Source organism: Amblyomma mixtum, chromosome 8 (assembly GCF_055824585.1).
Source record: "Amblyomma mixtum isolate Tamu chromosome 8, ASM5582458v1, whole genome shotgun sequence".
NCBI classification, from domain to species: domain Eukaryota; kingdom Metazoa; phylum Arthropoda; class Arachnida; order Ixodida; family Ixodidae; genus Amblyomma; species Amblyomma mixtum.
The window spans coordinates 147,825,463-147,845,042 of record NC_143019.1 but is presented as its reverse complement, the minus strand read 5'-3'; the positions used below and the strand labels follow the sequence as shown (position 1 = coordinate 147,845,042).

At 45.5% G+C, this 19,580-nt stretch overlaps 1 protein-coding gene across 4 annotated transcripts in view; it reads left to right on the top strand.

Moving 5' to 3' along the window:
* Git (ARF GTPase-activating protein GIT1) overlaps positions 1-10,164 on the top strand; it is a 240,005-nt gene extending 229,841 nt beyond the window's left edge. For 3 of the 4 annotated variants that reach the window (XM_089555369.1, XM_089555368.1, XM_089555371.1), the window contains one exon: positions 142-10,164. In XM_089555369.1, the coding sequence (XP_089411495.1) occupies positions 142-348 (207 nt within the window). In that variant the 3' untranslated portion in view covers positions 349-10,164. The remainder of the gene's footprint in view (positions 1-141) is intronic. The other variant, XR_016284798.1, reaches the window with a different exon arrangement.
* Positions 10,165-19,580: the final 9,416 nt, after the last annotated feature.

Below are 19,580 nucleotides of genomic sequence, written 5' to 3'. Positions count from 1 at the left end.
CAAAAATAAAACCCTAAAACGAGGGGCCCTAGGTACATATTGCACGTTATGAGCTCGGTAGAGTTTTTTTTTAGGGCGTGATTTGCGCACGGTCTGTCTCTCCAGATGGTGTTGATGAAACCAATGACTACTACTGTGCAGGCGGTGCTGTGCATGAGCTCGCTGTTTGGCGGTGTCCAGCCGGCAGCATCGGCCGCCCTGGGAGGGGCCCTCTCGCGGCTGGTGGCGAGTGCCCGGCAGCTGCAGCGCTGGGCCTCCGGGGGCCTCGAAGGGGGCCAGCTCATCCAGGGGGCCTACGAGGTGGCCAAGGGGGCCAAGGAGCTCGTCCAGGCATACCCAGTGAATTAGGACGCTCTTCTCACCTCTGTGGTGCAGGGTCTCAGTGCGGGAGCTCCCTTCAGTTTCAATTTGTTCCCACGTACACATGGTGAGGGCCGAGGGAAAAAAGCCAGAAATTGTGGCCTGACGTGCCCCTCGGCCCCTACATTGCAGGGCAGCAGGTAGCCTATGAATGTTCTACACAAGTAGCATCTCAAAATGCAAACAACAGTTATCAAAAATGGTTCTGCGTATTATTAGAAAAATGACAGGGAATGAAGTGTACAACAAAAAATGGTAACAAAAAAGGAAACAGAAAAGTACACGTCATCGAACAACAGGAATTTGGTTACTCAAATGAGGTCAACACTATACGGAAATGAAAGAGATAAAGAAGCAATGAATCTATAAAGTAGCACATACATCGTGTATATGTTCGGTGAGCTCATTATCCTTTATTGTAGTGCTTTATTTTGTGCCACATATTCTTTTTTTTTTTTTCTTTTCCTGTTGTTATTTCCACGTCGTTTCTTCTTCTCTACTAATTTGTTGATATATTGTTTATCATGATGTATGTTCCCCTTTTGTTTCCTTTGGTTATTAATGCACTGTATAGATTTATTTCTTTTTTATCATGATCGTATGTTTCCTTTTGTTTCCTTTGGTATTAATGCACTGTATTTTATTTTTTTTCGCCCCCCTTACACAATGCCCAATGGGCCTGTAAGGTATTTGAAATAAATAAATAAATACATATAACTTGGCAGCATGCATGTGAAAGTACAACTTTTGCAGTTTGGAACTTATTTAAAAGATGGGGCAACGTGTTTGCTGCACTATGTGTACCATGTATTGTGTGGCAGGTTGGAATGTGCCACAGTTAGCTGTGTCTTCTGGGTGCCGTGCGTGGTGGGCACTACCCGTGGGCCTCTGTCTGCCTGAGGGAAGCATGGCGTCACTACTGAGACCAGCACCACCAGGCAGGGCCCATCCTCCATGACTCCACTCTGCCCTTTGTGTTCATCTGCACCTGGTCAGCTTGTTTCCAGAGGTCTCCACAGGGCAGCAGTCAGAACAGCGCTTCGAGGTTTTCTCTTTTGAGCAAAGTCAGTGCCTCACTATCTGGTCGGGATGTACGAGCGCATTGTAGTGCATCAAAGCAAATAATGCACTAGTATTTGATTGGAGCTCCAAAGCAGGGTGGCACTATTTGGAAACCTAGAATATGTTGGAAATTCTTACAAGTTCAAGAATTAACGTATGCTGTTGATGGGTACAATAGAACAAGTCAACTACATTAGGCAACCTATAATTAGGGATCCTGTGTCACAGGAACAGCGCTGTGCTTCCCATACGGAGGGCCTGAAATAGAGACTAAAGTGACAAGATAAGAGATAACTATCAGTGTGTCCAAAGCAAGCGCTCTGTTGGCTTTGGCTTTCGTACTTGCGGTTGCTAAGAGCTACACGTCCACCATTTCATCCACGGTTATGCACTGACTCTGTGGGAGGTCTGTAAAATGAGGAAATAAGGGGGTCAGCCGTGCATTTCCGCTCACTAACCGCGGAGGGGCTGTGTGAACACTCATATGCTATTTATTACGCTTTCACTGAACAAGTATTGCTGAATAAAGGTATTTACTAAGGTAATCGCTAATAGAATCAGGACAACCTTGGACTTTAGTCAACCAAATGATCAGGCAGGCTTTCGTAAAGGATACTCGACAGTAGACCACATTCACACTATCAATCAGGTGACAGAGAAATGCGCAGAATATAACCAGCCCCTATATATAGCCTTCATTGATTACGAGAAAGCATTTGACTCAGTGGAAACCTCAGCTGTCAGGCAGGCATTGCGGAATCAGGGTGTGGAAAGAGTGCTATGTGAAAATATTGGAAGATATTTATAACGATTGCACAGCTACTATAGTTCTCCATAAAGCCAGCAATAAAATTCCAATACGGAAAGGTGTCAGGCAGGGAGACACGATCTCGCCAATGCTCTTCACTGCCTGCTTACAGGAGGTATTCCGGGGACTGGAATGGGAACAATTGGGGATAAGAGTTAATGGAGAATACCTGAGTAATTTGCGATTCACTGATGACATTGCCTTGCTAAGCCACTCAGGACAAGAACTGCAAAGCATGATCAATCAGCTAGACAGGCAGAGTAGAACGGTGGGGCTAAGAATTAACACGCAGAAAACCAAAGTAAGAAAACCAAAGTAAGCTGTAACGCCTCCTAGGCCTTGAGGGTAAATAAATAAATAAATAAGTAAATATGTCTACTTAGGGCAGGTAGTGACCGCAGATCCGGATCATGAGAGGGAAATAACTAGAAGAATAAGAATGGGGTGGAGGTTCTCTCAGGTCATGAATGGTAGCTTACCAATATCCATGAAGAGAACAGTATACAACAGCTGTATCCTACCGGTACTCACCTATGGGGCAGAAACATGGAGGCTAACAAAGAGGGTTCAGCTTAAGTTAAGAACGACACAGCGAGCTATGGAAAGGAAAATGATAGGTGTAACATTAAGAGATCGGAAGAGGGCAGAGTGGGTGAGGGAACAAACGCGGGTTAATGACATCCTAGTTGAAATCAAGAGGAAGAAGTGGGCTTGGGCAGGGCATGCAATGTGAAGGCAAGATAACCGCTGGTCCTTAAGGGTAACGGAGTGGATTCCAAGAGAAAGCAAACGTAGCAGGGGACGGCAGAAAGTTAGATGGGCGGATGAGATTAAGAAGTTTGCGGGGATACAGTGGCTGCAACTGGCGAAGGACAGGGTTAGTTGGAAAGACATGGGAGAGAGGCCTTTGCCCTGCAGTGGGCGTAGTCAGGCTGATGATGATGATGAATACATAGAGTGAGCCAGCTAGCTACAAAACATCGACGAGGCATTCCTCGGAGGTAGAAGGCTACGTAAGAACGGCTTCTGTCTTACCGGCTGGGCAGGGGCGCAACTTTAGAGATATCGGCGGCAAATGTTTGTATGTGCCGACAATGGCGGCTTCTCGTGCACACCGCATTCTTGGGGCAGAGCCATCCCTGAGCTGGGGGAGGTGACGAGAGCATGCGGCTGCAACCACTCGCGTCACTGGCCGGATCCCGAAGAGACTCTCACCAGCTCTGCGGAGCTCCTTGGAGGTGGCGCTCCCGTCCCGTGAGGGAGATTTCCTGCTCGCACAGCTGGTGCTGTCCTGACACACGGCGATGAAGAGGGTCGGCCGCGTCGAAAGAAGGAGGGAACAGGTTTTCCACAAAAATTAATCACGTCCGAAATATCTCTCTGCAATTTTATTGCGAAAGCAATACTACTCGCACTTTCAAGCCTTCGTGTGACCCGGCCGTCGTTTCGTTTGACCTTTAGCAGAGTGAATATGGGCAACCAACTCGCTCCTTCAGATAGCCCGGCAGCAGGTACGCCGTGTCGCGCACCTGTGGCGCTACTGCCGCGGTGACGTCATACCAGCTGTAGATTATGTTTTCTTTCTCTCAGTCATAACAACGTCAAAAACAAAATATAAAAACAATTACCGAAGATGCTTTGAAGCGTCGCGCAGCAGCGGCCGGTAGCCACGCATGACCTGTAGACGCGGCACACTGCGTTCGTTCAGTTGGAGGCGCTGCGCTTTTGCTTTCGCAACCTACCAGGCTTAACCAAACCTAAGCCCCCGCCAATTTTTTATACTACAAATCAGCGGCATGTGAAGAATCACTTAGCAAGGGCTCGAGACTACAGCAGACTACAGGGGTCTTTGGCTAGCTGCTGGTTTTACATTTCCAAACGCTGTTTTAAAAGCATTCATGTTTAAGAGAGTCCTTTAATACATTTATCTCTTATCTATCTTTGCCAATGAATGATATACACTATGAAATAACTTTAGTTGTAATTTTCATCGTCTAATGTCCAGCATCTTCCAATCTGATTCTTGTTTTATTCTTGTACTGCTGAACTGCCGTTTGTAGTTTCCAGTGACAAAGCGTGCAGCCATGTTCTGTATACGCTCTTATTTTTGTTTATCTTGTAGAGCTGGTGGATCCCGAACAGTGCAGGCATATTCAAGGACCGATCTTACATACTGGTCGTATAAAGCAGATCCCGACAGGCTAATGGGAAATTTCGTGTGAAGAAAGCCCAATGCACGACCCACCTTGGCTACAGTATAGTCGACATGACCGTGCCAATTTAACTCCACCGCAGTGGTGGTTTGAGCATCCGCCTCGCATGGGGGAGGGTTCAGTCCCCACCCACCAATGGGTGCAAGCTTTGCTCGGCTTATTCAGGGTGAGATGTTTGGGAAATGGGTCTTTGACACTACCTTGAGTAAACGAAAATACCTTGGAACTCATTGTATAGTGCGATTCTAGTTATCTTTTTGATGCCCTGGACATCGTGGTGGTCCCAATTCGATCGCGCGCCTTGATTACCCCCCCTTGGTGGGATTTTACCTGGTGTGTGTATATAAGTGCGGGTTCAGTTTTGTTCAAATAAAAGTTGGAAGTTCAGCGCTCTGAGCTATCTTCTCCTTCTTCTTCCTGTGTTGTGTTTGCGCTGCTGGTACACATGGATCGCAACCAACTAGCCAGGCAGATGGTGTTACTGAAAACACCTTGTGCCCTGGTGCTGCTCTTTGGCCGCTGATGCCCTTGTGCCATAAAAATTCATCATCATCAGTTTAACTCTGGGGTAAAATACACACCTAGATACTTGCACTCAAATACATGGCTTAACAAAGAATTACTTGGGGTGTAGGTTCGAATTTGAGGGTTTCTTCTTTGTGTATATACCATATATATATATATATATATATATACTGTTTTGTTCAGGTTAAGTTTTGTTCAGGCTAAACCACAAAAAGTTCCGTACAAGCTAAATGTCGATAAGATGAGAATAAACGATAGTGTTTACGTGTACGACGCCGCTACTGACACCGTAAAACTATCTTCCGCATAGGTAAGGTGTTGCTCGGCTACACGTGTCATCAGGAAAGAATGAACATCTTACCCCAATAACACCGCGCAATCGCAGCTCTCCTTACTTTTCACTAACATACGCAGCATTCTTCCTAAGCGCATCGAACTTTGTTCATACCTTGACAATTGTGAATGCGACATTTTAATACTAACCGAAACGTGGCTCCATAAAGATATTAGGAACGATGAAGTCTTGCCTGATATGGACAGTTTCACTATCTACAGAAACGATAGGAGCGACAGAAGGGGAGGAGGGGTGTTGATTGCAGCTAAAAAGCATATAACTTCTTTTCTCGTTGATATTCCTAGTAAATTAGAAATTTTGTGGGTTTGCATCACATCGCCATCTTCCAAGCATCTTCTTGGAGTTTGTTACAGACCACCAGATAGTCCGCAATCATTCGTCTCCGATCTACATGATAACCTAACTGAAGCAAAAGCTAAATTTCCAAAAGGAAGTATTTGTCTACTAGGTGACTTCAACTTTCCCGAAATTGACTGGCCGAGCTTAAGTTCGAGAACACGTGATAGCACTAATTTTGTTCAACTAACTCTCGATTTTTCTTTGGTCCAATTAGTCGAAAAACCTACCCGAGGAAACAATAAGCTTGACCTCGTATTCTCGTCAGTCCCAGACAATATAAGCCCTATCTCTTATTCTGATGGCTTCAGTGATCATGAACTACTTAATTTCACGATTTCCATGCCTTCATGCGCACGTGCACAAACACATAAACGTATTTTTGATTATAACCGCGCTGACTACAATGCCATTAATATCGGGTTACAATCCTTTTGTGACACATATCTTCCAACTTTTTCTCAGCGTTCGGCCAACGATAACTGGGTTTTGTTCAAAAATAGTTTACTGGAATTAGTGCACCTCCGCACGAACGCGTCTAAACCATGGTTCAACAGGATGTTACATGCACTAAAAAACAAGAAAAAGCGACTTTTCAAAGCTGCCAAACGCCTTGGCACACCGGCTTCATGGCAGAAACACAAAATCGCCGAAAAAACATATTGTAGTGCCATCCGCAAAGCAAAGCTTAAATATTATTCCCATGACCTTCAATCCCTTATGACACACAACCCTAAAAAATTTTGGAAAACGATATCACCTATTGACGCTCCAGTTCTTGTTTCGTTGTTGGATAACACTGGTGCTCCAGTTATAGAAGAAGAATGCCCACTTATATTTAATAATTATTTTTTTTCAGTGTTCACACAGGAAGACCATTCCACTACTCCACCATTAGTAGATGCCGATTACCAGTACATGAGTCCCATAGAAATAAGTGTCTCCGGTATTGCAGCATTAATAAACAATCTCAAGATTTCGACTTCTGCTGGTATTGATGATATTAATACAAAAATTCTCAAAAGCACAGTGATCCATTCAAGCAATATTCTCTTCCATATCTTTCGTCAGTCGCTATCAACTGGTGAGATTCCAAGGGATTGGAAAATTGGTAAAATTATCCCCATCTTCAAATCAGGTGATAAAACGAACGCGCAAAATTATCGCCCTATATCTTTGACATCTGTCCCATGTAAGATCCTCGAACACATCATCGTATCAGCAGTGGCGCAGCATCTAGATAGTAATAATTTCTTTTTTTCTAACCAGCACAGGTTCAGGAAAGGCTTCTCTTGTGAGACTCAACTACTGGAATTTACTAACGAGCTACTACACAACATGGACGAGAACTTCCAAACAGACTGCATATTCTTAGATTTTTCAAAAGCATTCGACCGCGTTGCGCATTCACGCTTAATAGGTAAAATTACTTCCCTCAACCTAGACTCACTAACTACCTCATGGCTAAGGAATTTCTTGTCTTTTCGTAAACAGTTCACAGTTGTTAACGGCCACTCATCTCCGTTTAGCGATGTTCTATCTGGTGTTCCTCAAGAAAGCGTCCTGGGCCCGTTGCTGTTCCTGATTTACATTAATGATCTGCCATCCAACATTACATCAACCATTCGCTTGTTCGCAGATGACTGCATAATTTACCGCAAAATCCGATCACCTGCAGATCATCTTGCACTTGAAAGGGACCTCGATCATGTAACCGCTTGGTGTTCATCATGGCAAATGTCACTTAACACTGAAAAATGCAAGTTAATGACATTCAGCCGCAAAAAATCTAACTCTTCGTTCAATTACATGCTCGATAAAAGCTTAGTCTCTCAGGTGTCTTCTTACAAATACCTCGGTGTCCATTTTTCATGTAACTTGTCCTGGTCCACTCATATACAGAAAATATCAGCTAAAGCATCCCGGACCTTAGGCTACCTAAAACGGAATCTTCATGGAACTCCTGCTACTACCCGTAAGCTCGCCTATCAAACATTTGTTCGTCTGCAACTCGAATATGCGTCATCCATTTGGTCACCTCACCAGGCTTATTTAATTAACTCCCTTGAATCAGTCCAAAATTGTGCTGCGCGTTTCATCTCCAGAAACTATGACCGTCACTCAAGCGTCACAAACATTAAATTATCGCTCTCTCTTTGTACCTTGCAATCACGAAGATTAATTGCCCTAGTCTGCTTATTTCGCAAGATAGTCTATAGCACTAATCATTCGACTCTCCCTCTTGCCCAACCTCACCGCACCTCGCGCCGTTTAAACAACCATCTCAGCTTCCAACGCCTTTAAGGTAAAACCGTTGCATTCAATTCATCCGCTTTGCCGCAGGCTATTGTTCACTGGAATGGTCTTCCGGAACACATCGTCAATATTCGTGATGCAGCTTCTTTTAGGACCGAAATAACAGCCATTTTTTCCAATTACTGACGCGTCAATAACTATTGTATAATGATGTTCTTATTGTTTGATGGTGAGTACTAACAGTCAGTTGGCATTGTGTAATGATGTTCTTATTGTTTTATGGTGAGTACTAACAGTCAGTTGGCATTGTGTAATGATGTTCTTATTGTTTAATGAGTACTAACAGTCAATCAGCATTATATAATCATGTCATTCATGCTCCTGTTATTACCCCTATTTATGTAATCCCCCCCTCACACAATACTCCATGCTTGGAGCCTGTGAGGCAACGTGAATAAATAAATAAATAAAGTTTCTAGAAAAGGGTTGTGGTGCCGAAACAGACGGCACACAGCAAGCTAGACGGGACAGGCGCTACAACCCTTTCGGCTCTACAACCCTTTTCTGGAAACATGCACCAACTAGCCCCCCAACAAGTATTACGCAGGTTAAGTTTCATACAACATTTTGCGCACCATGACAATATTTTGTCTAGATCCTGTTGAATTCTGTCCATTTCGGAAATGATTGTCCTGTAAAGCACCTGCAAACAGCCTCATATGGGATTCAATTCCATCATTGTTGTCATTAACGTAAGGCAAGAATAGTATTGAAAGGAGTACGTACTTGCGCGAAAGACGGGACGAAAACAAGGAAACACAAACGACATGTACAAGGCGCAACTTCCAGTGGTGTTTGCTTCCTTTGGATGCAATATGTAAGAAATCTTGCTGGGCAGACCGTGCTGGCAATAAAATTAACGCACGTGATGGCTGGTTCCAGAGTCTTCCGAGTGAACAGAACAGTGCCCAATGTAGGAGAAACACATGTCGTTTGTGTTTCCTTGTTTACGTCCCATCTTTCACGCAAGTTCGTATTCCTTCCAAGCTATGAACCAACTCGCCCAAATTAGAGTTTTAATTAAGAATAGTGGTGGGCCCAAGTCGGGTGATGCGAGTTATCCTGCCGTGCTGTGTCATCAACTGCCGCAGGCAGCACTCGAGCATCTACCCATCGCGTCATCCTGCATGAAATGAAACCCGTTCATTTTGCTTGCGTTACCAAGAGGGTCAATCGGAACACAAATATGCCGCCTGAGATCACAACAATAAACTGGGTTGTTAATCACAAGCATTCTCGACCCAACGTATATTACTTGAGGATTAATATTGTCAGCATACATTTTTTGATTAAGCAAATTATGGGGTACAGTATCGAATGCTTTCTGACAGTCAAGATACATACAGTCCACTGAGAGCCACTTGTCCAAGGCATATCTGCTAATTCGTGTGCAAATTGAGTGAGTTGTGTGACACAGGACAACCCTTTCCGAAAACCGTGTTGACGAGTGTTAGGTAATGAGTCCACATTGAGATACGCGACAACACTTGTGTACAAAATGCGATCTAATATTTTACACGTGTCATCGATATAGGGCAGTAGTTTAGAACACCTGCTTTATGCACAACGCTCGCACTTCATTTGGCAGGGATGCCTCCCACAGCGAAAATTATCTTGAAGAACATGCAAGCGAATGCACGCACAGCTTGTACAAACTTATTTGTCAATCTGTCCGGCCCTTTTGAAGTACTCAATTGCCGCTGGAACGCCTCAGTCCCACATATGTTCCGACCACAATGTCTTCCATATCAACCAGATCACAGCCCTCTTCTTTCTTTTAAAGACATTACTGAGCACTATCGTGACGAACACCGGCGATACCCTGCAGTTCCTATGAAAGGACTGGCTAAAGCTGGCGACCTTTAATCCTTCTTTAATCCTTCTTTTGATGGCCACTGCTCATTCTGCGGGGAGGTGGCCGACACCTTCCACACGGGTTGGGCATGCAGAAAAAATCCTTCTCTTCCCCCATCACCCCTTCCCCTACCCGAGAGGACTGGGAGGAGGCCCTGCTCAGCTGCCAGGAACTATCGGCCCTACAGGCCCTCGTTCGGCGGACTTGTGTAGCGGTCATGACCAACGGGGTCCCGGAATGAGGGACTCCGCCTAGTATTGTAGGCGGTGAGACCCACTAGGGGCCTCTCCCCGAGCACCTCTGTAAAATACTAAATAAATGATTTTCACCACCACCACCATATCAGTTATCTCTATGTTGGCAACCTGCCCACTTGAGTCATCCTGCTCCATCACTGGCATAAAAATGGAACTGAAGTACTGACTGAAAGATTCAGCTTGAACGACGTCTTCGTGCACACAGTTATCATCCAGCCACAAAGGCGGTATCGAAAGATTATCTTTTCCATTTCTTTTGAAGTGCTTCCAAAACACTTTCAGGTTTTCTTGTAGCCTTGTATGAAATGATTCGGAAAACAAATCCTTAGCTGCCCGTATAGCCGGTTTTACTTGCCGTGTTATTTTCTGCAGTTTATTCAAGTTTTCAGTGACCGGCTTCTTTTTAAAAATACCATAACATCTGTCTTTTTCGAGTGAGACAATGGAACTGTTTTGTAAACCATGGATTACTTCTGCTTTATCCACCGGTTAATATTCTTGAGGGAACAAAATTATGCCTCACTTTGTACATTTTCTGCTGTAGTAGACCCCATAATTCTGGAACACCATCGTTTTTTGCTCTTGACAGAGTGTCGAACCGGAACCGAACCTGATCTCGAAACCGGAGCCGAACCCGATTTTCACCCGGAGCCGAACCGAACCCATGTTTTTTTTTTTCACCAACTTGGAACAGAACCCGAACTGGAACTATTCAAAGGAGCCGTTCTGAACCGGTTCGGGACTTCGTTCAGCCCCACTTCTTTGGCAACCCCGCATACTTTGTTTTTTTTTTCCAAACAAAATGAGATGGTCTAGCGCATAGGTTTACCCATCCGAAGCTGTCTGCGTGGAAAGTGCAAAAATGGCACCCAGTATGTGCGACAACAGAAAAATTGAATGAAGTCAATGTACTAGCGCCAGTTCTAAAACACTGTACGCCAGGTTTATGAGAAATCTTGAGTTATCACTACTCTCCTCTTGCATGTTTGCGTATGGTTTTAATCAAATCAAGGCGATAAAGGACGATAGGTACCAAATTTTTGCTTGCGTGTTTTCTTCCTCCAAACGATGCTTTCGACATTGGTATACATGGAGCACCCTGTTGTAATAATTCGCCTGTGGCCAATAAATAATTTCTTTGAATTTCTTGAATAACACATCGGGGTCTAGTTGGTTCATCACAAGGCAGAACAGTGCAAGCTACACACGGTCAAGAAAGTAGACGAGGCACACACAGCACTGTGTGTGTGTCTCGTCTGTCTTGTCCATGTGTAGCAATTGCGCTGTTCTGCCTTTTGACTTTCTTCTTGACACTAGTTCGGTTTCATTAACAGAACAGAACGATGGCTGTGACATATATAGGTTACGTGAGGCAGGAAAAAATCAATATAACTGTTATTTGTGTCATTTCTTGTAACTCTAGCTTTTGAAGCAGGCTGGTTTATATGCAGTAATGATCGAGCCAAAACAACGTATCAGCGTTTGTGTCGGCTGATGAAACTGAAACAGCATGAGAGAATAAATTCCCTTCTAAATTATTCAGCGGCCGTAATTGAATATACCACACGATGATCCATGTATTCTAATATCTAGGGCATCATTTGAAAGGAGCAAATGCAATAAAATTAGTTGTGCATAGTCCTTTAGGCACCGATTGAGAATGCCTTGCCTTTCTTTGTGTCATTTACCACAAATATATGAATTAAACGACCTAACAGCTGTTCTGCCTTTTGACTTTCTTCTTGACACTAGTTCGGTTTCATTAACAGAACAGAACGATGGCTGTGACATATATAGGTTACGTGAGGCAGGAAAAAATCAATATAACTGTTATTTGTGTCATTTCTTGTAACTCTAGCTTTTGAAGCAGGCTGGTTTATATGCAGTAATGATCGAGCCAAAACAACGTATCAGCGTTTGTGTCGGCTGATGAAACTGAAACAGCATGAGAGAATAAATTCCCTTCTAAATTATTCAGCGGCCGTAATTGAATATACCACACGATGATCCATGTATTCTAATATCTAGGGCATCATTTGAAAGGAGCAAATGCAATAAAATTAGTTGTGCATAGTCCTTTAGGCACCGATTGAGAATGCCTTGCCTTTCTTTGTGTCATTTACCACAAATATATGAATTAAACGACCTAACAGCATTGTGGTGGTTGTTTTTGAGGAAAGGAAATGGCGACAGTCTCACTTCTTCATGGACACCTCAACAGCGCCGTAAGGGAAGGAAGGAAGTGAAAGTAGAAAGAGATACACCTATGCCATAGTGGAGGGCTCGGGAATAATTTTGACCAACTAGAGTTCTTTAATGTGCATATGGCATCACACACCACATGGGTGCCTTTTGCGTTTCACCTGCAACGAAACGCGGTCGAGTTCGATCACAGGTACGCCGAATAAACCTACACTGAGTCACCACAGTGGGCAGTGCAACACTTTCTTTTGTAAGCGTTTGTCGTCTCAGACAACAGGTACTAAATAAAACCCCTTACGATGGCTCAATGGTGCAATAAAGAAAACAAAAATGTCTCAGTGGCTGTGGAGCTCGGCTGCGCGCGCCGTGGCGAACTGGTTTATAGAACAAACTTGAAGGAATTGGTGAGCGCTATAAGAACACCCCAAGCAGACAAAAAAGCTCGTTCCGACGTTCTGCCGACCTACTTTGGCCGACCATATTTTGGTCGGGCCGACGTTCGCTGCCAAGGTTGGTCCGAGCGTGGGGATTGACACTGGCCTTAGACTGGCCGACGTGTCGGCCACTGACATATGGCCGACTTAGGTGGCCGACCTTACCGGTCGGTTCTTAGTTGGCATGCCGAGGTTGGCGCGATGTCGGGGATTGACACTGGCCGAGAAATGGCCGACCTTACTGGTTGGCAGGCCAAGGTTTGTCCTATGTCGGGAATTGACACTCGCCGGAGACTGGCCGACATGCCGGCCACGGACGTATGGCCAACTTTGCCATTCGGATTATGGGTGCATGCCCAGGTTAGCCTAGCATTGGGGATTGGTACTGGCCAACCTGGTCGACTGCAACCTGCTTGCAATAGTTTGAGGCCATACAACTGAGGGTTCCATACCAATGTTTATTGTTCTCAAGCCCAGAAATATACATCTCACCCTGTAAGATTGTCAGGAGAGTTTCCGCGTACAGAGAATAGCAGCAAAACATCAAAAAGAAAGTTGTGCATGCATTCCCTTTTTGGAGAACTGCCCTTGCCATATCGTGGCTGTGTAGTAAAACACCCGCAAGTAAAATGTAAATGAGAAGCTACATAAAAGATGTAGGCTTTGTTGATCTTAGAATATTTTTCTTACTGCTGAATGAAAGCAGTAAAATAACAGGCTAAAAAAACAGTGCCTCGTTCTTCAGGTATACTGTTGCAAAATTTTGCACTTTGAGACTATAGACATCAAATTTTTTTTCTGTGTTAATTTTTTTTTTTTCAAACGATGCTTTAGACATTAGCATGTATGGATCAGTTCATGGTATTCCCTGAACGGCACTGAAAAATGTGCATTCGAATTTCTTCTCTTACTCTTCCAGTTTCGGCAGCCAAACTGGCTGTGACGTCTAAGAAGTGTTTCTAATGTTTCAAAGTGCACATACTCCCCATCGCCCATTTTGACAACCGGTACATTGCGGGGAGTGGACAGCAGGCTTTTATAGCTGCGCAGAAGATAAGGAAAATGAGGCCTCGAAATTTTTAGCAAAGAGTCAATAGCTGCTCCTGTGATGTTGTATTTGACTGCCCAGGCTGCCAACTGGCTTTGAAAACTCTCATGGGATTGCTGTGTAGAATGTTGCAAGAGGCCTTGAATAGGTTCAGTGAGTTCTGCAAAATCTAGTAATGAACCCTCAGAATGATGCTCAGAATGAAGGTCAGGTAGTGAATCCTCAAAATGATCTCTAAAGGTTGATGCCGCATCAAAGTCATCGCCTTCAATCATTTGTTCTTGGGTACTCTCTGAAAGAAACTCTTGAATTGATGGAATAACAGTTTCTGGAGAATCTGTCAAAGCAGCAGCCGCTTCTGAAACGTCATTCAAGCACTGCAGAACCACTTTTGATGCTAATCTTAGTTCTCTGCGACGCTTTGCTTTTAAAATCTTCTCCATGATGCCACAAACTTCACCTGGTCATGCTTGTCCTTCCAAAATAAGCGAGATCTGTGACAGCCTGAAATAGACCGGAACACTCCGTCAGTAGCTGAACATGTCTCACATACAGCACCGTGCATCCAGCAAACTTTCCACAGACCTATCTATATATACCCACCGTTACTGCGTGAAATCTGTATTGCTATATGCAGCAGGCACGTAGACAAAGTATTTTTTTTTTCACAATAGAATTGCCTGCAGTGGAGGAGGGGGATATCAGGTGCAGGGTAAGCAAGACGAACAAGAATACGGGGAAGAGAATGGAGGGGTAGGAATGACTTGTGCCTCCACTGGTTAGGCACTTGATATGTAATATCGAGGGAACACTGCATGCACTGAATGAGAGTAAAACTTTGGTCTTATCAGTGAAAACTCTCCACAATACAGCAGAATCTAGCAATGTAAAAGCAGGCCTGCACTTGATTTTGCACTGATCACTTGCTGCATTTACCATAATTCCATGCATGTTAAGCATTGTGCTTTGGTCACTCCATAAAAAAATGAAAGCAATAGGAAAATATCTAAACTGAGCTGTTACAACAGTCTGCAATCCTTGCTTGGCAGCATTGGCAGCAACTCTATAAATGCAGATGAGGAATATGGCAACTGAAAACAGCAAACACTGAAAGTTTCAGGCCTTAATTAAATCAAGAACTAAGGCAGTACAGCTACAATGTCTCAAATACTACACAGTAATTGCTTCTAGTGCTCTGTTTCACTAGCACTGCCGGCGCCCACGAAGTTTAAGCGATAGCTTATACATCTCGCTCGACCAAAAGGCTGTCGGTGTCATATTGATAGTTGTAGTTGTTGGCACCTCGTGTCAGAGATAATCAAGGGCTGCATACAAAATTGTATCGTGGAAATTTGTGGTTCTAGTGATCGACGATTATTTGGAGTATGTGAGGCTATGACGAGTTAATAAAATCATGGTAAATAATTTTATTTATTTATTTATTTATTTAGTAAGGAACCCACAGCGCCGTGGCATTACAGTGGGGGGGGGGGCAATGTACAACAAAGAAGCACACATGACACCTCCGCTCGCAGGCAGAGTTACAAGCATAAAACTTTCACCATGTACATCTCACTTCAAAAGAACACATCACAATCACATCACATCATTAAAGAACGAAAGAACGCATCATTTGATGTCACACTCACAACATCGCTCGGTAGTCTGTTCCATTCTCTAATGGTTTTCGGAAAGAAAGACATTTTAAACAATTCAGTTTTTGCCGCGAATTCGCGAACTTTAAAAACATGGTCAACACGGTTGGATCTATAAAAAGGCTCCTGCACATACCTTTCGCGTTCAACCCGAACAGTTGAATAATAAACAGCATGAAACAGCTTCAGACGCAACTTCTTTCGGCGCGTGTCAAGCAATTCCCAGTTGAGTGCATCCTTCGTACGCGATGCACCAGATTTTTTTACCCTCGCACGCAGGCTGCGGACGCGCGCGCGTCGAGAGTAGGCGCGCGTCCGCAGCCTGCGTGCGAGGGTAAAAAAATCTGGTCTATATAGACCAGATTTTTTTACCCTCGCACGCAGGCTGCGGACGCGCGCCTACTCTCGACGCCAGTCGCCATCTGTCGGCGCGCGCGGCCCGAGGGACTGCGGGTCGCGCCGGCGCCGCGCATAGAACGCATGTTTACGTGTTCGCTTCTGCCGTTTTGTGCTCCATCAGCTAACGTATGAGGGTGTGTGCTGTGCGTCACTACTCACATTTGCCCTCTTCCAGACAGTGCTGCGGTTATCTTGTGCGCAGTTACTCGTTAACGTGACATCCGAGGGTAGTCGACCAGGTAGTGTACGGACTGGAAACCGGCACTTCTAAGCAGATTTCTGCGCTGTCGTGTCGTTTGTTGTCGCCTTTTACGTGCGATATCATCTATGATAATTTTATGCATCAGAATGTAGATCTATTGATTCGACTCAGTGATGTAGTAACTGGATAGGCGAGCTGCAGACTGAAGGTTGTCCCGACGGAGCGCGTGTTTTCGATCACCAGTACGTGTTCGGCATCCTTGCGCTGAGCTTGCTCTTGTTTCAGCTGCTTTTTCAGCAGCGATTTCAGCTGCTTTTTCCGCACGCATGTCAGAGGTATCTGGGGGGTAAAGGTTTATCTATAGTATCTTTCTGCTGTTGGTATCTACCTTAGTTTGGTTTGGTTTATTAAGGTTTTACGTCCCAAAGCGACTCAGGCTATGAGGGACGCCGTAGTGAAGGACTCCGGAAATTTCGACCACCTGGGGTTCTTTAACGTGCACTGACATCGCACAGTACACGGGCCTCTAGAATTTCGCCTCCATCGAAATTCGGCCGCCGCGGCCGGGATCGAACCCGCGTCTTTTGGGCCGGAGCCGAGAGCCGTAACCACTGAGCCACCGCAGCGGTGCGGTATCTACCTTATTCATAGAAAAATATGCGCGATTTCATTACATTTCCACACTTAGCCAAACGGCTACGCAACGCTCTCACACGCGGCGAGAGCTCCTGAATAAAATAACGCGACTTCGGACCTCAGAATTAGTGAAAGCTGGATTAGCTGCTCATATCTATTCAAGCTTCGATAAATTAAGCGAAAGTACGTTTTTATGCACCAGGTTGCATAAACCATGACAAAATTTGTTTTTGTTGGCGCTGCGACTCAGTTGAGCTCACAGCGGTAATTTGTTGATAAACTGGCGCGGCGACAAGAAAGCCCTGTTTGTGAAAGGGGGAAGGGGGGGGGGGGGGGGGGCTTTATGGCCGGCCGGCAGGAAGGAATAAGAGTGCATGGGAATTGGAACTGCATGCTAGCCGCACACCAAATGCTTGATATTGAACAAAAAGTTTCTTTGCGGTGGAGCACCAAGACGGAATTCGATGTAAGCACGAGCGCGTTCTAAGCGCCGGCACAATTAGCCTGAATGTCAAACTAAATGTCATTAAAACGCGTCAGTGTTATCGCTGTGATAATGTAAATACTTCCTGCAACACAGTCACGCAGCAGAAGTATGCTCGACAATGTTTTCTTAGCGCCCGAAGCGCGGCCATATGCACGCGCGGCCGCGGAACTGCCGCAGCCCCGCAGTCCCCAAAGAAACGCCCGCACCGCGGCGCGCCAGTCGGTGCAAAATGGCCGCGCCCGGGAAAGGCTCAAAAATCTGGTCTATAGTGATGGGTCGCTCAGGAGCGAGCCGGATCTTTTGAGCGGCTCTTTTTTGGAGAGCGAATGAGCGGTGGCTCAGTAAAGTGAGCGGCGGTTCTTTCGGAGAACCGGTTCTCTCTCGTTCAGTGAGCCGTGCTGACCGTGCCTAACCGTTCCGTCAGAGCCGGGTCTGCTCCAGGGTGCGATTTGCGCGCCATCTATTGAGCAGTGCGAGAAATCAACTGCATTCCCTTCCTTCGCAACCAACCCCTCGCCTTCAGTTGTTTCCGCGTGTGCACTGCCGCTGGCACCCGCGTTTTTAAGGCGAAAACCTCTTGTGGATACGGCTCACTGAACGAGAGCCGGCTCTCCAGAAGAACCGCCGCTCACTTTAACTGAACTGAACGAGAGAGAGCCGGCTCTCCAGAAGAACCGCCGCTCACTAACTGAACCACGTACGGCGCCACGGCTCACTCGTTCTCTAAAAAGAGCGGTTCAAAAGACAGCCGAAGGTGAGGGGTTGGATGCCACCCTTGCCAGGAAGGGCAGGAGAGCAGTTGCCTTCTCGCACCATGGCGCGGAATCGCAAATAGTGTACAAAGCTCTCCCCTGTCGTTATTCTATGCCCCTGTCCTTTCTTGCTGTCGCTCCCCTCTCCTCACTATCCTCTCCTTTTCTCTTCCATTTCCGCCGGCTCCAGCTCGGGTGCTTAAGATAGCAATTGCCGCGGCCGGCAACTCTTTTTTGCTTCACTTTTTTATTTTTTAAAATAAACCACTACCACCTGAAGACCCGGCTCCCGGCACGGCTCAGTGTGAACGAGAGAGCCGGATTCCTCTCCCCAAAAGCAGCACGGCTCACTCAAAACATCCGGCTCACTGTTGCAGATTTAAGTGAGCCGGTGAGCCGCTCAAATGAGCCGGCTCACTTCAGTGAGCGGAGCCGTTCTGAGCCGCTCACTGAAGTGAGCCGTTTTGCCCATCTCTAGCACTGTAACGAGCCCCACGTGTGCCAGACACGAAACGAGAGGCAATGTTCTGCACCCTCTCCAACTTATCTTTATCTCTAGCAGTAGGCGGGTCCCAGACCATGCCCGGCAGAAAGGCTGCGCCTGACGGCGCTAGCCCTCTCCTGTCGCCCTCACCCATTCGCCTGCTTTCGCCGCTCGTGGCGCTGGCAGCTGACACTACTTAGAGTTCCTGTATATGCTCCAACACTACTTAGAGTCACTGGAAAAAATTTCTTTTTTTCCAGTGACTCTAACACTACTCGGCGACTCGGCTGTCGTCCCACCGCACTGCACGTTAGCGTGGTTCGCCCAAGGCTTCGCGTTCGCGCCTTGTTTACGGCGACAGCTGAACGCCTGCTTTTACACCTTGGTTCTCCCGATGATCAGCTTTCATCATGCGCGTTACTGCTGTGCCAGGAAGAAAGACCCAGGAGTTTCCTTTCACGAAATCCCTGCTGATCTCGAGCTCCGCTCGAGATCAGCAGGGATCTCGAGTTGGCTATTTTCATCCATGACTTGCATGTGAACCTTGACTGTAACCTACAAACTGACGCAATATTCCTGGACTTCGCGAAAGCATTTGACAAAGTACCCCACAAACGCTTACCTAACATATTACAGTGGATAAGCGAATTCCTAGCTAACCGCACCCAGTTTGTTAACGTTAATAATCAAGCCTCTATAGCTCTGTTCCGGTAACATCAGGTGTCCCACAAGGATCAGTCCTTGGTCCGCTATTATTTTTAATATACATTAATGACCTTCCAACGCATGTCTCTCGTAACGTCCGTATTTTTGCCGATGACTGTGTCATCTATCGCACTATCAACAACGCCTCTGATCAGTTCGCCCTCCAGAATGACTTAATCAGCGTACAGGACTGGTGTAACAACTGGCTCATGGAACTAAACCCCAATAAATGCAAACTCGTGTCATTTCACCGAAAACGTAATCCTGTCCTCTTCTCCTATAAAATTTCGCACGTCACGGTAGAATTAGCTCAGACTTACAAATACCTCGCAGTAATTAACATTGTCCAATGATCTAACCTGGAACGCGCATATCACTAAAATCATATCATCCGCTAACAGAAGCCTTGGATTCTTAAAACGACATCTACATCATGCGCCACAGAACCTAAAATTTATTGCCTACAAATCACTTGTCCGTTCTAAATTA